The sequence below is a fragment of the Felis catus genome, chromosome C2 (assembly GCF_018350175.1).
Source record: "Felis catus isolate Fca126 chromosome C2, F.catus_Fca126_mat1.0, whole genome shotgun sequence".
NCBI lineage: Eukaryota > Metazoa > Chordata > Mammalia > Carnivora > Felidae > Felis > Felis catus.
Window position 1 is genome coordinate 152368958 of NC_058376.1, and position 13195 is coordinate 152382152.

The 13195-nt window shown below is 52.3% G+C and overlaps 1 protein-coding gene and 1 long non-coding RNA gene across 7 annotated transcripts in view; one reads left to right on the forward strand and one right to left on the reverse strand.

Annotated features, from left to right (window-relative positions):
* DLEC1 (DLEC1 cilia and flagella associated protein) overlaps positions 1–13195 on the reverse strand; it is a 93054-nt gene that overhangs the window by 6108 nt on the left and 73751 nt on the right. For 4 of the 6 annotated variants that reach the window (XM_045037879.1, XM_023260740.2, XM_019810936.3 and 1 more), the window contains 8 exons: positions 6836–6989; positions 6333–6443; positions 5342–5472; positions 4666–4857; positions 3397–3467; positions 2809–2960; positions 2072–2190; positions 1471–1541 (listed from right to left, as the gene is read on the reverse strand). In XM_045037879.1, the coding sequence (XP_044893814.1) occupies positions 1471–1541; positions 2072–2190; positions 2809–2960; positions 3397–3467; positions 4666–4857; positions 5342–5472; positions 6333–6443; positions 6836–6989 (1001 nt within the window). The remainder of the gene's footprint in view (positions 1–1470; positions 1542–2071; positions 2191–2808; positions 2961–3396; positions 3468–4665; positions 4858–5341; positions 5473–6332; positions 6444–6835; positions 6990–13195) is intronic. The other 2 variants (XM_045037881.1, XM_019810935.3) reach the window with 1 other exon arrangement.
* On the forward strand, positions 5368–7096 carry LOC123380188. Its single transcript, XR_006585668.1, has 2 exons — positions 5368–5508; positions 5613–7096. It is a non-coding gene; the product is annotated as an uncharacterized LOC123380188 (long non-coding RNA).

Consider the following 13195-nt stretch of genomic DNA (forward strand, 5'->3'; position numbering starts at 1 on the left):
GCCCGCCCTGCAGGAGACCTGGTGAGCACGCCCAGGTGCCGAGCTTGTGTTTCTTCAAGTTATTACCTTGGCATCTGCCTCTCACACCCACCAAATCCCTCTCACCAAGGCCACCCAGTGACCTCCATTCTCTGAAGTTCAGTAAAGACAGAAATGTGCGCATGATGATGAGCCCCGAGGCTGGGAAGGGAACCACCAAAAGGAAGGAAGGTAGAAGAGAAATTCCAAACTAACCCAAAGGAAAAGAGAACAAAGTCACAGAGAGCACAAGAAAGAAAAAGTAAAACAAATCACAAAATAAGGGAGAAATATATAGATTGATTTTTCCTATTAAAAGATAACGCCAGGTTGGACTTTTAAAAAGCTCAGCTCTCTGTTTACAAAGAAACATCTCAAAGCGATAAAGGGTGAAAACAGGGAAGGACACAGAGGACGTTTAGTTCTCAATGCATCTGACGACACAGCAGCGAAGAAGTGAAACTGCTGGAAACACCAGGAGGTTTTCCTTTTTTTTTTTTTTTAAAGATTTTAGTTTTAAGTAATCTCTCCACCCAACGTGGGGCTCGAGCTTCCAACCCTGTGATCAAGAGTCGGAGATGCCAGGAGACCTTAATAAAATAAAGCCGATTAAAGCGCAAATTCAATGTCCCTCCCCTAACTGCCCGGACCTAGTGGACACATGGAGCAGGGTCACGGGCTGCCAGCGCCCCCGCCTGCTGCACATTCCTTACAATTGCCGAGGAGCCTTAACGACAGACCTGCCCTGGCCCTGCCCCTCGAGACACTGGCTCAGCCTGTGGGGTGGCCTAGCCTCACGATGCCTTAATCCCTCCACCTCCAGCTTGCCACAGCTCCTCCTGTGGCCCAGACGCTCCCCGTTCTCACACGTTTCCTCAGGCCCAGCTGGCTCGTCCTCCCTCCTCGTAGCCTGGACGCCCCTCCACGGGGGAGCCTGCCCCGCACCCTATGCGATTCTCCGGCGGTCCCCTCGATGCCCTCAACCTGGGGACAGCCCACAGTCCCGTCTGCACCCCCATCGGCACGGGAGCCTCTCGGCGGACTCTGCCGTCTGTTCCCTCTGGATCCCCAGCAACTTGTACAGCACCCGGCTGTGGCTCAGTACTGCTGGCTAAAGGGATGAGAAAAGGTGACCCCTGCCAGTGTCTGTCCTTTTGCAAAGTGAACCTGATGAGAACAGCATCGAAGGCCCCACGCACTGAGGGACCCACGGCTGGGAAGGGCAAGTCCTGCGCTCAAGCATGGAAGCAGCTGTCTCTGACATCCTCCGGGCTGGCTGGTCGCTCCCCTGCTGGGCCCTCCGGGGTCTTCCTCAGTCACCACAGGCCACCCGGATTCCTGGGCCTGGTCACGGGCCATCAGCTTCCCTCGGCCCCATCATCCCTCCCAGCCTTGCCCACCGCATGGCACAGCCAGTAGATAGAGCCCCAGTTTATCTCGTGAGCCTCTTACCACAGGGGCTGGAGTTATTCAAGCGAAGGACCCGGGTGACTGTGTCTCCTCCGGAGACCTGGGTGCCGAACCTGGAGGCAGGAGATGGGGTTCAGCGCAGCCATAACCAGCATGCACCTTGCAGGCAGGGCTGCTTCAGAGAGGAGGCTGGAACTGGGGCTCAGGCCGGGAGGAGGCCCGCAGTGGTTTATCCTGAAGTCACGAAGACCCAGGGCTGAAGTCCTTCCCCGTGCGGTGCCTGGTGAGCTGGGAACTGGGCTGTTGGATGCCCTGGTAGCACCCGCTCCACACCCCCACCCCCCATCTACCGACAGCACAGGTCCCAACTTGTGGGGTGGGGCCCCAGGCCTGGCACTGACCTCAGGCCACACGGACTACTTGCTACTTCTATCCTCCAAAGCCCTCTGCGATGTGCAGACCGCAGCCATGTCCCCGGAGGGGACATGCCTCTCTCCTCCAGGGCAGCCCTGTCCTGGGGCTTTCTTGCTGGGTGGCACCAAGTGGCCTTGGGCCAGCTGGAGAGCCACGAGTCAGCACGGGGAGCCACGTTTGGAGGCCAGGGGGTTTCAAGGGTTAGAGGATGAGGCCAGGGGCGGGTCACCTGATGACAGGCTCCTTCTGCAACTGGTCCGTGGTATAGTAAGTGGTCCTCAGGGAGCTGATGGGGCAGCCCACGACCGCCATATGCACCGGGATGACTGTTGGTGGCAGGTCGCCCACCTGCAAACACACACCAATCCTTTGTCTCTTGTCCCTTACTGCCATGGCATTCCCTGGCTCCGCATTCCCTCTGTTCACGGCCTTCCCTCCCCAAATAAGACAATGTACGTAGCTCACCCCTCCGTACTAAACTAAGAAATGCTTGTTGGGTCATCCGTTCGCAATTATTCCTGTATCCTCCAGTCCAGAGGACCACACAAGAACCATGCACAGCAGGTACCCGTGGCACCCTGAACGAGTGAGTGGAGGGCCAGTGGGAGAGTGAGTGAATGCACTAAGGGCTAGGTGACAATATGGCTTTGGGAGGCCGTTATGGCTTCTCCACACTCACTGCCCCTCCAGGCCTCATGTCCTGGCCCAAGCAGGCGGCCCATCAGATTCCTTTGCCCTCCTCAGTGTGGGCCCAGCCTCGTGGGACCCCACAGGAAAAGGTATGGAAGGTTTTGCTCACGAGGACCCCTCCTGCCCGAATCCCTGTGGTTGCCGCGGAGGTGAATGCCTATCCCAAGCTCAGTGGGCACGGTCTTACAACGTGGAGAGATTTGAGAGGCTGAGGGCCAGGGGTTGAAGGAGACAGCGCTCGGGAGGTGAGGCCGGGCCCAGGCCATCTGTCCTTACCGTGCAGATGAGGTCGTCCCAGTACTCGCCCCACATGTTTGCATAGCCCGTGATGTCGATGCGCAGCTGCTGGTAGGCCCCCAGCATGCCCTGGGAAATGTGGGGAAAGAAGGCAGCTCCTTTCCCATGAGACAACAGGCTTTCCATAAAATCTGGGCGAGAACCAGGAATGGGGATTCAGGACTCCAGGTTAGGAATGAGGTCCAAACCCTCAGGAGTTAGCGAAACACTGTACCAGAGAAGCCGCTCCACAGGCTCTCCTTGGTCTGGCTAAGCAGACCCTCCTGGGAGCCCAGAATCCAGCAGACGGCCTTCTTTACCTCTTGGGGGTCAGGCCCCAGTGGGAAACCTCCCTTCGGAGCCGCCACCCATCCCAGTCAAAACCAGGCCCTGTGCACAGGCCATCTGCCCTAGCCAGAAGATGGCCTCATTCGAAAGGGGGGCACGGAGGGCTACGGCCATCTCAGAGGTCTTGCTAGAAAAGACACTGGAATGGGGTCTGTGGCCAGGGTCCCCTCCCTGCGGCAGGCAGCCCACCCCTGAGAAGGCCCCAGGAAACGCTGCTCTGGCCCGCCCCGGGGTTCTTACTCAGCTGCTCTCGCTTGGCCAAGCGTTCTCGAATCCGCGACGTCTTCAGCAGGGCAGGGGGCACGTCGGGGCTTTTACCAGACGGGACACAGAAACAGCATCAGGCCATCAGGCCTGTTCCCCAGAGCCGAGCCACCTCTCTGGGCGACGAGCATCCCATCAGGGGCGCGGGGGGAGGAAGGCGGCTCTGCCCACTCCTCGCAGGGGAGAAGTCAGGTCTGTTCACCTCCCTCTCTGGTCTCGGGGCCTGCCACACCCCTGTCGCCCCAAGCACCCCAGCTACCGGCCACCTTCCAGCCCAGGCATTGCCTTCTTTTTTTTTTTTTTTTTTTTTAACTTTTTTTTTTTTAATGGTTATTTTTTTTTTTAATTTTTTTTTCAACGTTTATTTATTTTTGGGACAGAGACAGAGCATGAACGGGGGTGGGACAGAGAGAGAGGGAGACACAGAATCGGAAACAGGCTCCAGGCTCTGAGCCATCAGCCCAGAGCCTGACGCGGGGCTCGAACTCACGGACTGCAAGATCGTGACCTGGCTGAAGTCGGACGCTTAACCGACTGCACCACCCAGGCGCCCCGGCATTGCCTTCTAAGAAACTCAGGAGAGACCTGTTATCCCTAGGCTCTGTGCCCTGGTGATCCCAGATACAGTCCCAGCCCAGGGTCCTCCTCTCTTGCCCGGCCTTCTGCAAAAGGCCCTCTTTCCAGTCTTTCCTGCCGACATTGGTCCAGCATCGAGTGTGCACTAACTTTCCTGGAGTGGGTGAGTTAATGGCCCATAAACCCCTAGTGGCTCCCACCACCCACAGCAGGGGTTTTTATGTTGGGCTCCCCTGACTTAGGAGGTTAAGCGGTGAGGGGTTCGCTGGGGGGTTGCAGGACCTGCCAATTTCTGTGGCCTCATTATTCCCCCCGGGGGCTGATTTCCAGTTACATCTTTGCAGAAGGCCTCACTGCCACGTCTCTGCCCTCACAGCTCCCTCCACTGCCAGTGAACTTCTCCCTTATGCACTGGCCTGCATGCTGCCTGACCTACCGGAAGCCCTCTACCTCGCCACAGCCCCGGCCTCTCCCGGAGGCCCCCCCAGAGTCTGGGAGGTGGGCCGGTGGGAACCCCTCCTCTACGTGTCTCCGTGTCTAAACACAGGGAGAGACGCACCTTCTCTCTCCTCATACCAGCCGGCCTCTGGCCACTTAGGCCACACGTGTGCCCGACGGGGCCAACCCACCCGGCCACATCCCCCCTGGGACGTGAATCCCCACACTTACAGGCTGGGTTTCTGATTCGGGCCGTTTGGGGGGCCCCCGAAGTACTCAAACTTGAGGGTGAAGGGCGTCTGTATCGGGGAGCGGTTGGTCAGGATGAGCTGGCGGTTCACGCGGGTCCTCAGAGGCACCGCGGAGCCAAAGTCGAGGCGGAGCTCCTGCAGGTGGTCCGGCCACAGCTCTGTGCTGAGAACGCTGCCCCGTGCCCAGGGGCACCAAGTTACACGCCACCCTTGGCCCTGCCCAGTGAGCCCGCTTGGGTGGGAGCGCGAGAGCCGCCTACGCGCTAGGCTTCATCCTTGGGCTGCCTCCCCGGTGAGCTGCCACCCCAAGACACGTGCCAACAGGGGCCTCGGCTCCATAAACTCTCCCTGCCCTGGGGCGACGGGCCCGTCTCCCAGTTGCTGGGCCTCGTAGCTGCCGACAGCCCCGTCCCCTGCGTCTCCTACCCGCCTGGACGTCGCGCCTCCAAGTGTGTGGGCAAAGACCGCACAGAGGGTGGGGTTTGGGTAGGGAGACCTGTTCCCACAGAGGTCGTGAGGGGCCTCAGTGACACCGTGGCCCTTTCTCGGCTGCAGGAATCAGCGGGAGTAGGCCGGTGCCACCGTGGCACCACTGCTAGGCTAGTCCTTCGTACGGTCGCTCAGCCCTCGGGCCCCGGCCCCAGCCCTGGGCTCACCTGCCGTCAGAGCCCTCCGCAGAGATGGCAATAGCCACTTGCAGTCCCTGGGGTTTCCCAGAAATGCCCAGGACCACTGGCTCCTTCATGCCCGACACGGTACAAGGGAGGGCCAGATGGCTCAGCTCGTCCTGTAAGAAAGCCCACCGGGGGGCACATCACTACAGGTAAGTCCCAGGGCGGCCTGAGACGGTCTTCCCTCGCACAGATGGTTGTTGTGGGGCACTCAGCACAAAGTCTTGACCTCTGTCCCGTCCCATCTCTCTGGCAGGGCTCCCCAGTCCCTCCCTCCGGTGAGCCACCGTCACCGGCCTAGCCCGCCATCCCACGCCCTGGGCCCTTCCTCAGGGCTCCTGGCTCAGTCTGCTCCAAATATCTGGCCGTGCCCACGCGGACGGGGACCCCCTCAAAGTGGGCCTCTGGAGAAGCCACACGCTCATTCCGATGAAGCTGCTACGACAGAAATCAAGCCCTGCCCGCGTCGGGTCTGCTCTGTGCCTGAGCCCATCTGCCCGTCACCCTGGAGCTCAGATGCAGCTGAGGAAGAAAGTCTACTCTGTCCACATTTGCCGGGGAGGAAATGAGACGGAGTCTCTTTTCCCACCAGAACCGCAACAGATAGCTGGCACCCAGCCCCGATGGCCTTCCTGTGGGCCGAGCTGGGGAGCAGCTGTGCCCTTCCTGGGACAAGGTGGCCACCAGCGAGCCTCGGGATCATCCGGGCAAATTGGAAAGCTGGGCCCACCCTCGGCTGCAGAGGAGGGGAGGGGTAAGCTGGAGCCAAAGGCCAGACGTGGCCAGTGGGTTTCGGCACAATCAGGCCTGCTCCGGGCTTCCTGACCTCGTATCCCTAGACGGCAGGCCTAATGGGGACGGGGACCCCAGCCTCATGGGAGGCAGGAGTGGGACTTGAGGCAGACCTCCCCACCAGTACAGATACGGCTGCGGGGTGCCTTCCCAGTGCCTCGGGCCCCCTCACCACCGTACTCACCTGGGTGTGAGCAGTGAACTCCAGGCTGAGCTGGCGCTCCTCACTGGGACCCAGCGTGCCACGTCTCGGGGAGACCTTGGCCGTGCAGAAGTCTGCTTGGTGCCCCAGCAGCTGGCAGACACGAGGACAGGCCTGTTGTCACCCGCGGGGTTCCCGGCACGGACCCAGGATCCACGCGGCGCTGGAGGCTGGCAGGCTGGGGGCCCGCAGCGGGACCAGGGGGGCTGCGTGCTCCCTGGTGGGAGTAATCCGCTGGTCCTTTCCCCTCCCCTTCCCGACCCTGGATGAACCTCACACCTGTCAGGAGTTGCTGGGCTGAACAAGCTGCCCCGGGAGACCCAGGTTGATGGTGACCAGAGGGCTGCTGCCTCTGACGGCAGCAACAGACCCTGGGCAACGGACGGGGCCACGGGGGAGAGGAGAGCCTCTCTTCCGGGGAGCACCTGGGGGGCAACGTCCCTCTCCGCACGGGCCTCTGGTGCTGACCGTGCAGGCTCACTCACCTTGCCCCAGTGGAAGCGGGTGGGCAGGAGTGTGCCATTGATGAGTCTAATGGTTGCCTTGGTGGGCACGCCCAGGTAGAGGTTGCTGACTTCCACGTGGCTGTTTTGCAGGTACACGTAGGGCTCCTGTACGTCGGCGTACACAGGAAGGTGGCTGGAACACAAGGAAGAAAGAAGAAACAAAACCATCTTTATTTTCAGATGATACAATGGTCTCTGTAGAAAATCCCAAGGAATCCAGATTAAAAAAAATTTTTTTAAGTCTCTTTATTTCTGAGAGAGAGAGAGAATGTGCATGAGTGGGGGAGGAGCAGAGAGAGGGAGACACAGAATCCAAAGCAGAGTCCAGGCTCTGAGCTGTCAGCACAGAGCCCGATGTGGGGCTCGAACTCACGAACTGCGAGATCATGACCTGAGCCGAAGTCGGACGCTCAACCGACTGAGCCATCCAGGCGTCCCAAGATTTAAAAAATTCCTTAAAAAACAACGAGAAAACAATCTCCTGCAATCGATGAGTCAGCCAAGTTACAGGGTACAAACTACAAAAACTAATCACACTTTTATATGCTAACAACGAACATGTAGATACAGAAATTAAAAATACAATACTACTGACAACTGCTCAGAAAAATTGAAATACTTAGAGGTAAATCTGATGAAACGTATACAGGATTTGTATGGTGAAAACTACAAACCCAGCTGAGAGAAATCAAAGATTTAATAAACAGAGAGACTCTATTCATGGATTCAAAGACTCAACCAGAGTAAAGATGTCAATTCTCTACAAATTGATCTATAGGTTTAACACAATTCTTATGAAACTCTCAGAAAAGATTTTTGTAAATATAGACAAGCTCATTATAAGACCTATATGGAAAGACAAAGGACACGGAACAACTAAAACAATTTTTAGAAGAATAAATAATAAAGTAAGAAATCACTGTGCTGGCTGTTAAGACTTCTAAATGGCTACAGTAATCAAGGTAGTGAACTATTGCCAGACGCATATACACACAGACCAGTGGACCGATATAGAAAAATCTAGACATACACTCACACAAATATGTCTGGCTGAGTTTTGTTTTTGCTTTTGCCTGAGGAATTGAGATAATATGTATTATGCTTTTACCCTTTTATTTTGCGATAACTATAGATTCACGTTGCAGCTGAAACAAAAATTACACAAGAATCCCGTATGCCCTTCACCCAATTTCCCCAATGGTAACCTCTTGCATAAATACAGTACAGAATGGCAACTAGGAGATCAATATTGATGCAGCCCATGATTTCGGCTCAGGTCACGATCTCAACAGTTTGTGAGATCGAGCCCCAGGGCCAACTTGGGATTTTCTCTCTCTCCCTTTCTCTCTCTGCCCCTCCCCAGTGCACACACACACTCTCTCTTTAAATAAATGAACTTAAAAAACAAAACAAAACAAAACTATTCACCCGTTGAAGAACTTCTGAGTTGTCCCAACTGATTTTTGACAAGAGGTGTAAAAACAATATAGTATGGGAAGAACAATCTTTCGACAAACGACACTGGGAGAATTAGATATCCACAGGCAAAAATAAAATAAAGCTCTACCTAAACCTCACCACTTATATAAAAATTAACCCAAAACGTATCACAAGCCTCAATGTAAAACGTAAACCTATTAAACTTTTAGAAAGCAACAGGAGAAAATCTTTAGGACCCACAATCACAATTCATAGAAGGAAAATTTGATAAACCGGACCTCACCAGAATTTTAAAAAATGTTTGCTCCGCAAAAGGCCTTTTTTCCTTCAAAAGACAAAATTGCAGACTGGGAGAAAATATTTGTAAACCAGGTATTGGACAAAAGACTTGTATCTCGAAAAGGCAAAGAACTCTTAAAACTCAACAATAAAACAACCCAATTAGAAAATGACATAAAGGGGTGCGTGGGGAGCTCAGTCAGTTAAGTGTCTGACTCTTGATTTCAGCTCAGGTCATGGTCTCAGGATCATGGGATGGAGCCCTGTGGCTCTGCACTGAGTGTGGTGCCTGCTTGAAATTCTGTCTGTCCCTCTCCCTCTGCCCCTCTCCGCCACTCATGTGCACTCTCTAATATAAAATGAAATGAAATAAAACAAATGACATAAAAATTTCACCAAAGACCTTGGATAAGCAGATAGCAAATAAGTACATGTAAAATGTTCAAAATCATTAGCCAGTTGGAAACCATAAATGAAAATCACTCTGAGAATGGGGTAATATCCCTATACACCTATCAGAATGACTCAAATAAAAAACAGTGATGACACCAAAAGCTGGGAAGGATATGGTGAAGCTAGATCACTCACATGTCGCTGTGACAACGTAGAATGGCAAAGCCACTCTGCAAAATTTTTTGGCAATTTCCCGCAAAGCTAAACGCCCACTTACCATACACCTGGCAATGTTATTCTTGAACATTTATCCTAGAGAAATGCAAACACATGTCCATACAATGACCTGTACACAAATATGCACAGCAGCTTTATTCATAATAGCTCAAACCCGGAGACAGCCCCGGTGTCCTTTCAAGGGTGCTGCTTAAACCGCACGTTCACGCCATGGAACTCTACTCCGCAGCAAAAAGGAATCGACTGTTCACACATGCAACCTGGAGAGCTCTCAAGGGAGTTATGCTGAGTGGCGGGGGGGAAAAGTCCACGTCAAAGGTTACATAGGGTATGATTCAACATTCTTGAAAGAAACGAATTGCAGATACGGAATACAGAATTGGTTTCATAATTCCAAAACCTCTAACAGACTGAGTCTGGTTCTGATGTTTGCTTTGTCTCTTCAGACTGTGGGTTTTTGGGGCTTTTTCCTTGCCTCTTTTCATGCCTTGTAATTTTTTGCTGGAAGCTGGACATTATGTATTGAGAAATCGGAATTGATGTAAATAGAGCTTTAACACAAAGCTTTATGTTCATCCGTCTAAGAGCTGGGCCACGTTTACTATTCGCTGTAGCTGTGGGTGGCAGAGGCTTCAGTCCCCTCCAGTGTCCTTGTTTTTTCTCTCCCCTGTTGTCTTTGGATTTACCTACAAACTCTTTTTTTCTTAAACTCTTTTTATTTTTTTTTTTTTTAGATTTTTTTTTTCGACGTTTATTTATTTTTGGGACAGAGAGAGACAGAGCATGAATGGGGGAGGGGCAGAGAGAGAGGGAGACACAGAATCGGAAACAGGCTCCAGGCTCGGAGCCATCAGCCCAGAGCCTGACGCGGGGCTCGAACTCACGGACCGCGAGATCGTGACCTGAGCTGAAGTCGGACGCTTAACCGACTGTGCCACCCAGGCGCCCCTCTTAAACTCTTTTCAAAAAATGGTTTATTTATTTTTGAGAAAGAGAGAGAGAGCAAGCGCACCAGCGGGGGAGGGGCAGACAGAGAGGGAGACATAGAATCCAAAGCAGGCTCCGGGCTCTGAGCTGTCTGCATAGAGCCCGATGCGGGGCTGGAACTCACGAGCCATGAGATCATGACCTGAGCCGAAGTTGGACGCTCCACGGACTGAGCCACCCAGGTGCCCCCTCTACAAATTCTTTCTTAAATAGAGTCTGAAGTCCTGCAGTCCTTTTGGCCACAATCTTCTGTTATTAAAAAATTTTTTTTTAACGTTTATTTATTTTTGAGACAGAGAGACACACAGCATGAATGGGGGAGGGGCAGAGAGAGAGGGAGACACAGAATTGGAAGCAGGCTCCAGGCTCTGAGCCATCAGCCCAGAGCCCGACGCGGGGCTCGAACTCGCAGACCGCGAGATCGTGACCTGAGCTGAAGTCGGACGCTCAACTGACTGAGCCACCCAGGCGCCCCAATCTTCTGTTATTATACCGAGGCTTATTGATGCCGTGGGAAGGTGTAGGGGAAAAGGAAGTGCTCTATAATCCAATGATTGGTCTCTGTCTTGTACTAGTGAGGCTGTGTCCCTGGACTTGACCTTCACAAGTCCTTCTGTTTTTTTCCCCCTTTAGGTGAGATACGAAGACCAGAGAGGGCTGGGGTGGGTAATTTCCCTTCTCCCACGTCAGATGAAGCTCCTGTGAAGTCTTTCCCTTGCTGGGCAGGACTCGTGGAGAACACTCTGGACTTATTTCAAAGTGGTTCTCTGCCCCCCGTACCAGGCATATTTCAGAAGGGTTATTTTCCCCTCCCCCTGACCAAACTGGAGAATTTTTCTCCAATGTTCCCCACAAGAACCTGGTGAGTCTCCAGAGTTTTTCCCTCTCATGTTACACCACACAACCTCCAGGAATGTTCCTACCCTGACTGGCTCCAGCAGCTTTTGCTTCAGCAAAGTGACCTGCATTCGCCCATCTCTTTGGTTCTTGGGGTGGCTGCTCCATGGCCTCAATTCTCTAATGAATCGAAGAAAAGTTACTGTTTCAGGGGCTCAGTCGGTTGAGCGTCCGACATCGGCTCAGATTGTGATCTTGCGGCTTGTGGGTTCGAGCCCCGCGTCAGGCTCTGTGCTGACAGCTCAGAGCCTGGAGCCTGCTTCCGATTCCGTGTCTCCCTCTGTCTCTGCCCCACTCCGTGTCTGTCTTTCTCTCTCTCTCTCTCTCTCTCTCTCTCTCTCTCTCTCAAAAATATATAAACATTGGGGCACCTGGGTGGCTCAGTTGGTTGGGCGTCCAACTTCGGCTCAAGTCATGATCTCACTGCTCATGGGTTCGAGCCCCGTGTCGGGCTCTGTGCTGACAGCTCAGAGCCTGGAGCCTGCTTCAGATTCTGTGTCTCCCTCTCTGTTCCTCCCCTACTTACACTCTCTCTCTCTCTCTCTCTCTCTCTCTCTAATATAAAAAATAAAACATAAAAAAATTAAAAATATGTATATATGTGAACATTTAAAAAAATTAGAAAAGTTGGGGCGCCTGGGTGGCGCAGTTGGTTAAGCGTCCGACTTCAGCCAGGTCACAATCTCGCGGTCCGTGAGTTCAAGCCCCGCGCGCGTCAGGCTCTGGGCTGATGGCTCCGAGCCTGGAGCCTGTTTCCAAATCTGTGTCTCCCTCTCTCTCTGCCCCTCCCCCGTTCATGCTCTGTCTCTCTCTGTCCCAAAAATAAATAAAAACGTTGAAAAAAAAATTAAAAAAAAAATTAGAAAAGTTACTGTTTCCATTCGTTCAGCTTTTTTCTTGTTACGAAAGCAGGAATGATGACTCCTGAGCTCTCTACACGTCTGGACGTCTGAAGATATTATGTAGATGTGACCGATGTTCATCATCGGTTGAGTTTAAGTAAAGGAAATTTTCCTAGATGATTTGGACGGGCCAGATTCAGTCAGTTGAAAGGCCTCAAAGCAGAACTGAGGTTACTCGGAAAAAGAAGACATTTAATGTGTGCACAGCATCTTCAGTTTGTGCCAGAGAGTTCTAGTCTGCCCTTCCTGACGGCCTGTCCTATTGATTTGGGGAGCGCGAAGCCAGCCCGTATAGTCGTGTAAGCCAATTCCTTGTAATAAATACAACTACTCATTCTGTTTCTCTGGTGGAACCCTAACTGCTACAAATACATCAAGGTGAAATACATATGTAAATGACAATATAAATATATTTGTGCCTGTAACTGTTTTATTCTATCTGGTGTATTTATTTTTTATCTTTTTTTTAAATGTTTGTTTATTTTTGAGAGAGAGAGAGAGACAGAGCGTGAGCAGGGGAGGGGCAGAGAAAAAGGGAGACACGGAATCCGAAGCAGGCTCCAGGCTCTGAGCTGTCACACAGATTATGACCTGAGCCAAAGTCAGATGCTTAGCTGACTGAGCTACCCAGGCACCCCCCATTCTATCTGATTTAAAAGACAACCTCCTAAGCCAATAACTATAAAACTGTGTTGATGGATCTATATTGTATAAAGATATAAGGAAGGAGATGGAACAGAGCTATATTGCAGCAAAGCTGATTACTATTGAAATAAATTAGTATTAATCCAAACTAGATTGTTTTAAAATTAAGATATTACTTAAAATACCCAGGGCAGCCAATTAATAAAATGCTTTTGTTTTAAAGTTTATTTATTTATTTTGAGAGAGAGAGAGACAGTGCTAGCATGCATAAGCAGGAAAGGGACAGAGAGAGGGAGAGAGAGAATCTCAAGCAGGCTCCGTACTATCAGCAGAGCCCGATGTGGGAATCGAACTCACAAACCATGAAACCATGACCTGAGCCGAAATCCGGAGTCAGATGCTTAACTGACTGAGCCACCCAGGAAAGAAAATACTTTAAAAAAAAATTTTTTTTTTTAATTAAAAAAATTTTTTTTTCAATGTTTATTTATTTTTGGGATAGAGAGAGACAGAGCATGAATGGGCAAGGGGCAGAGAGAGAGGGAGACACAGAATCAGA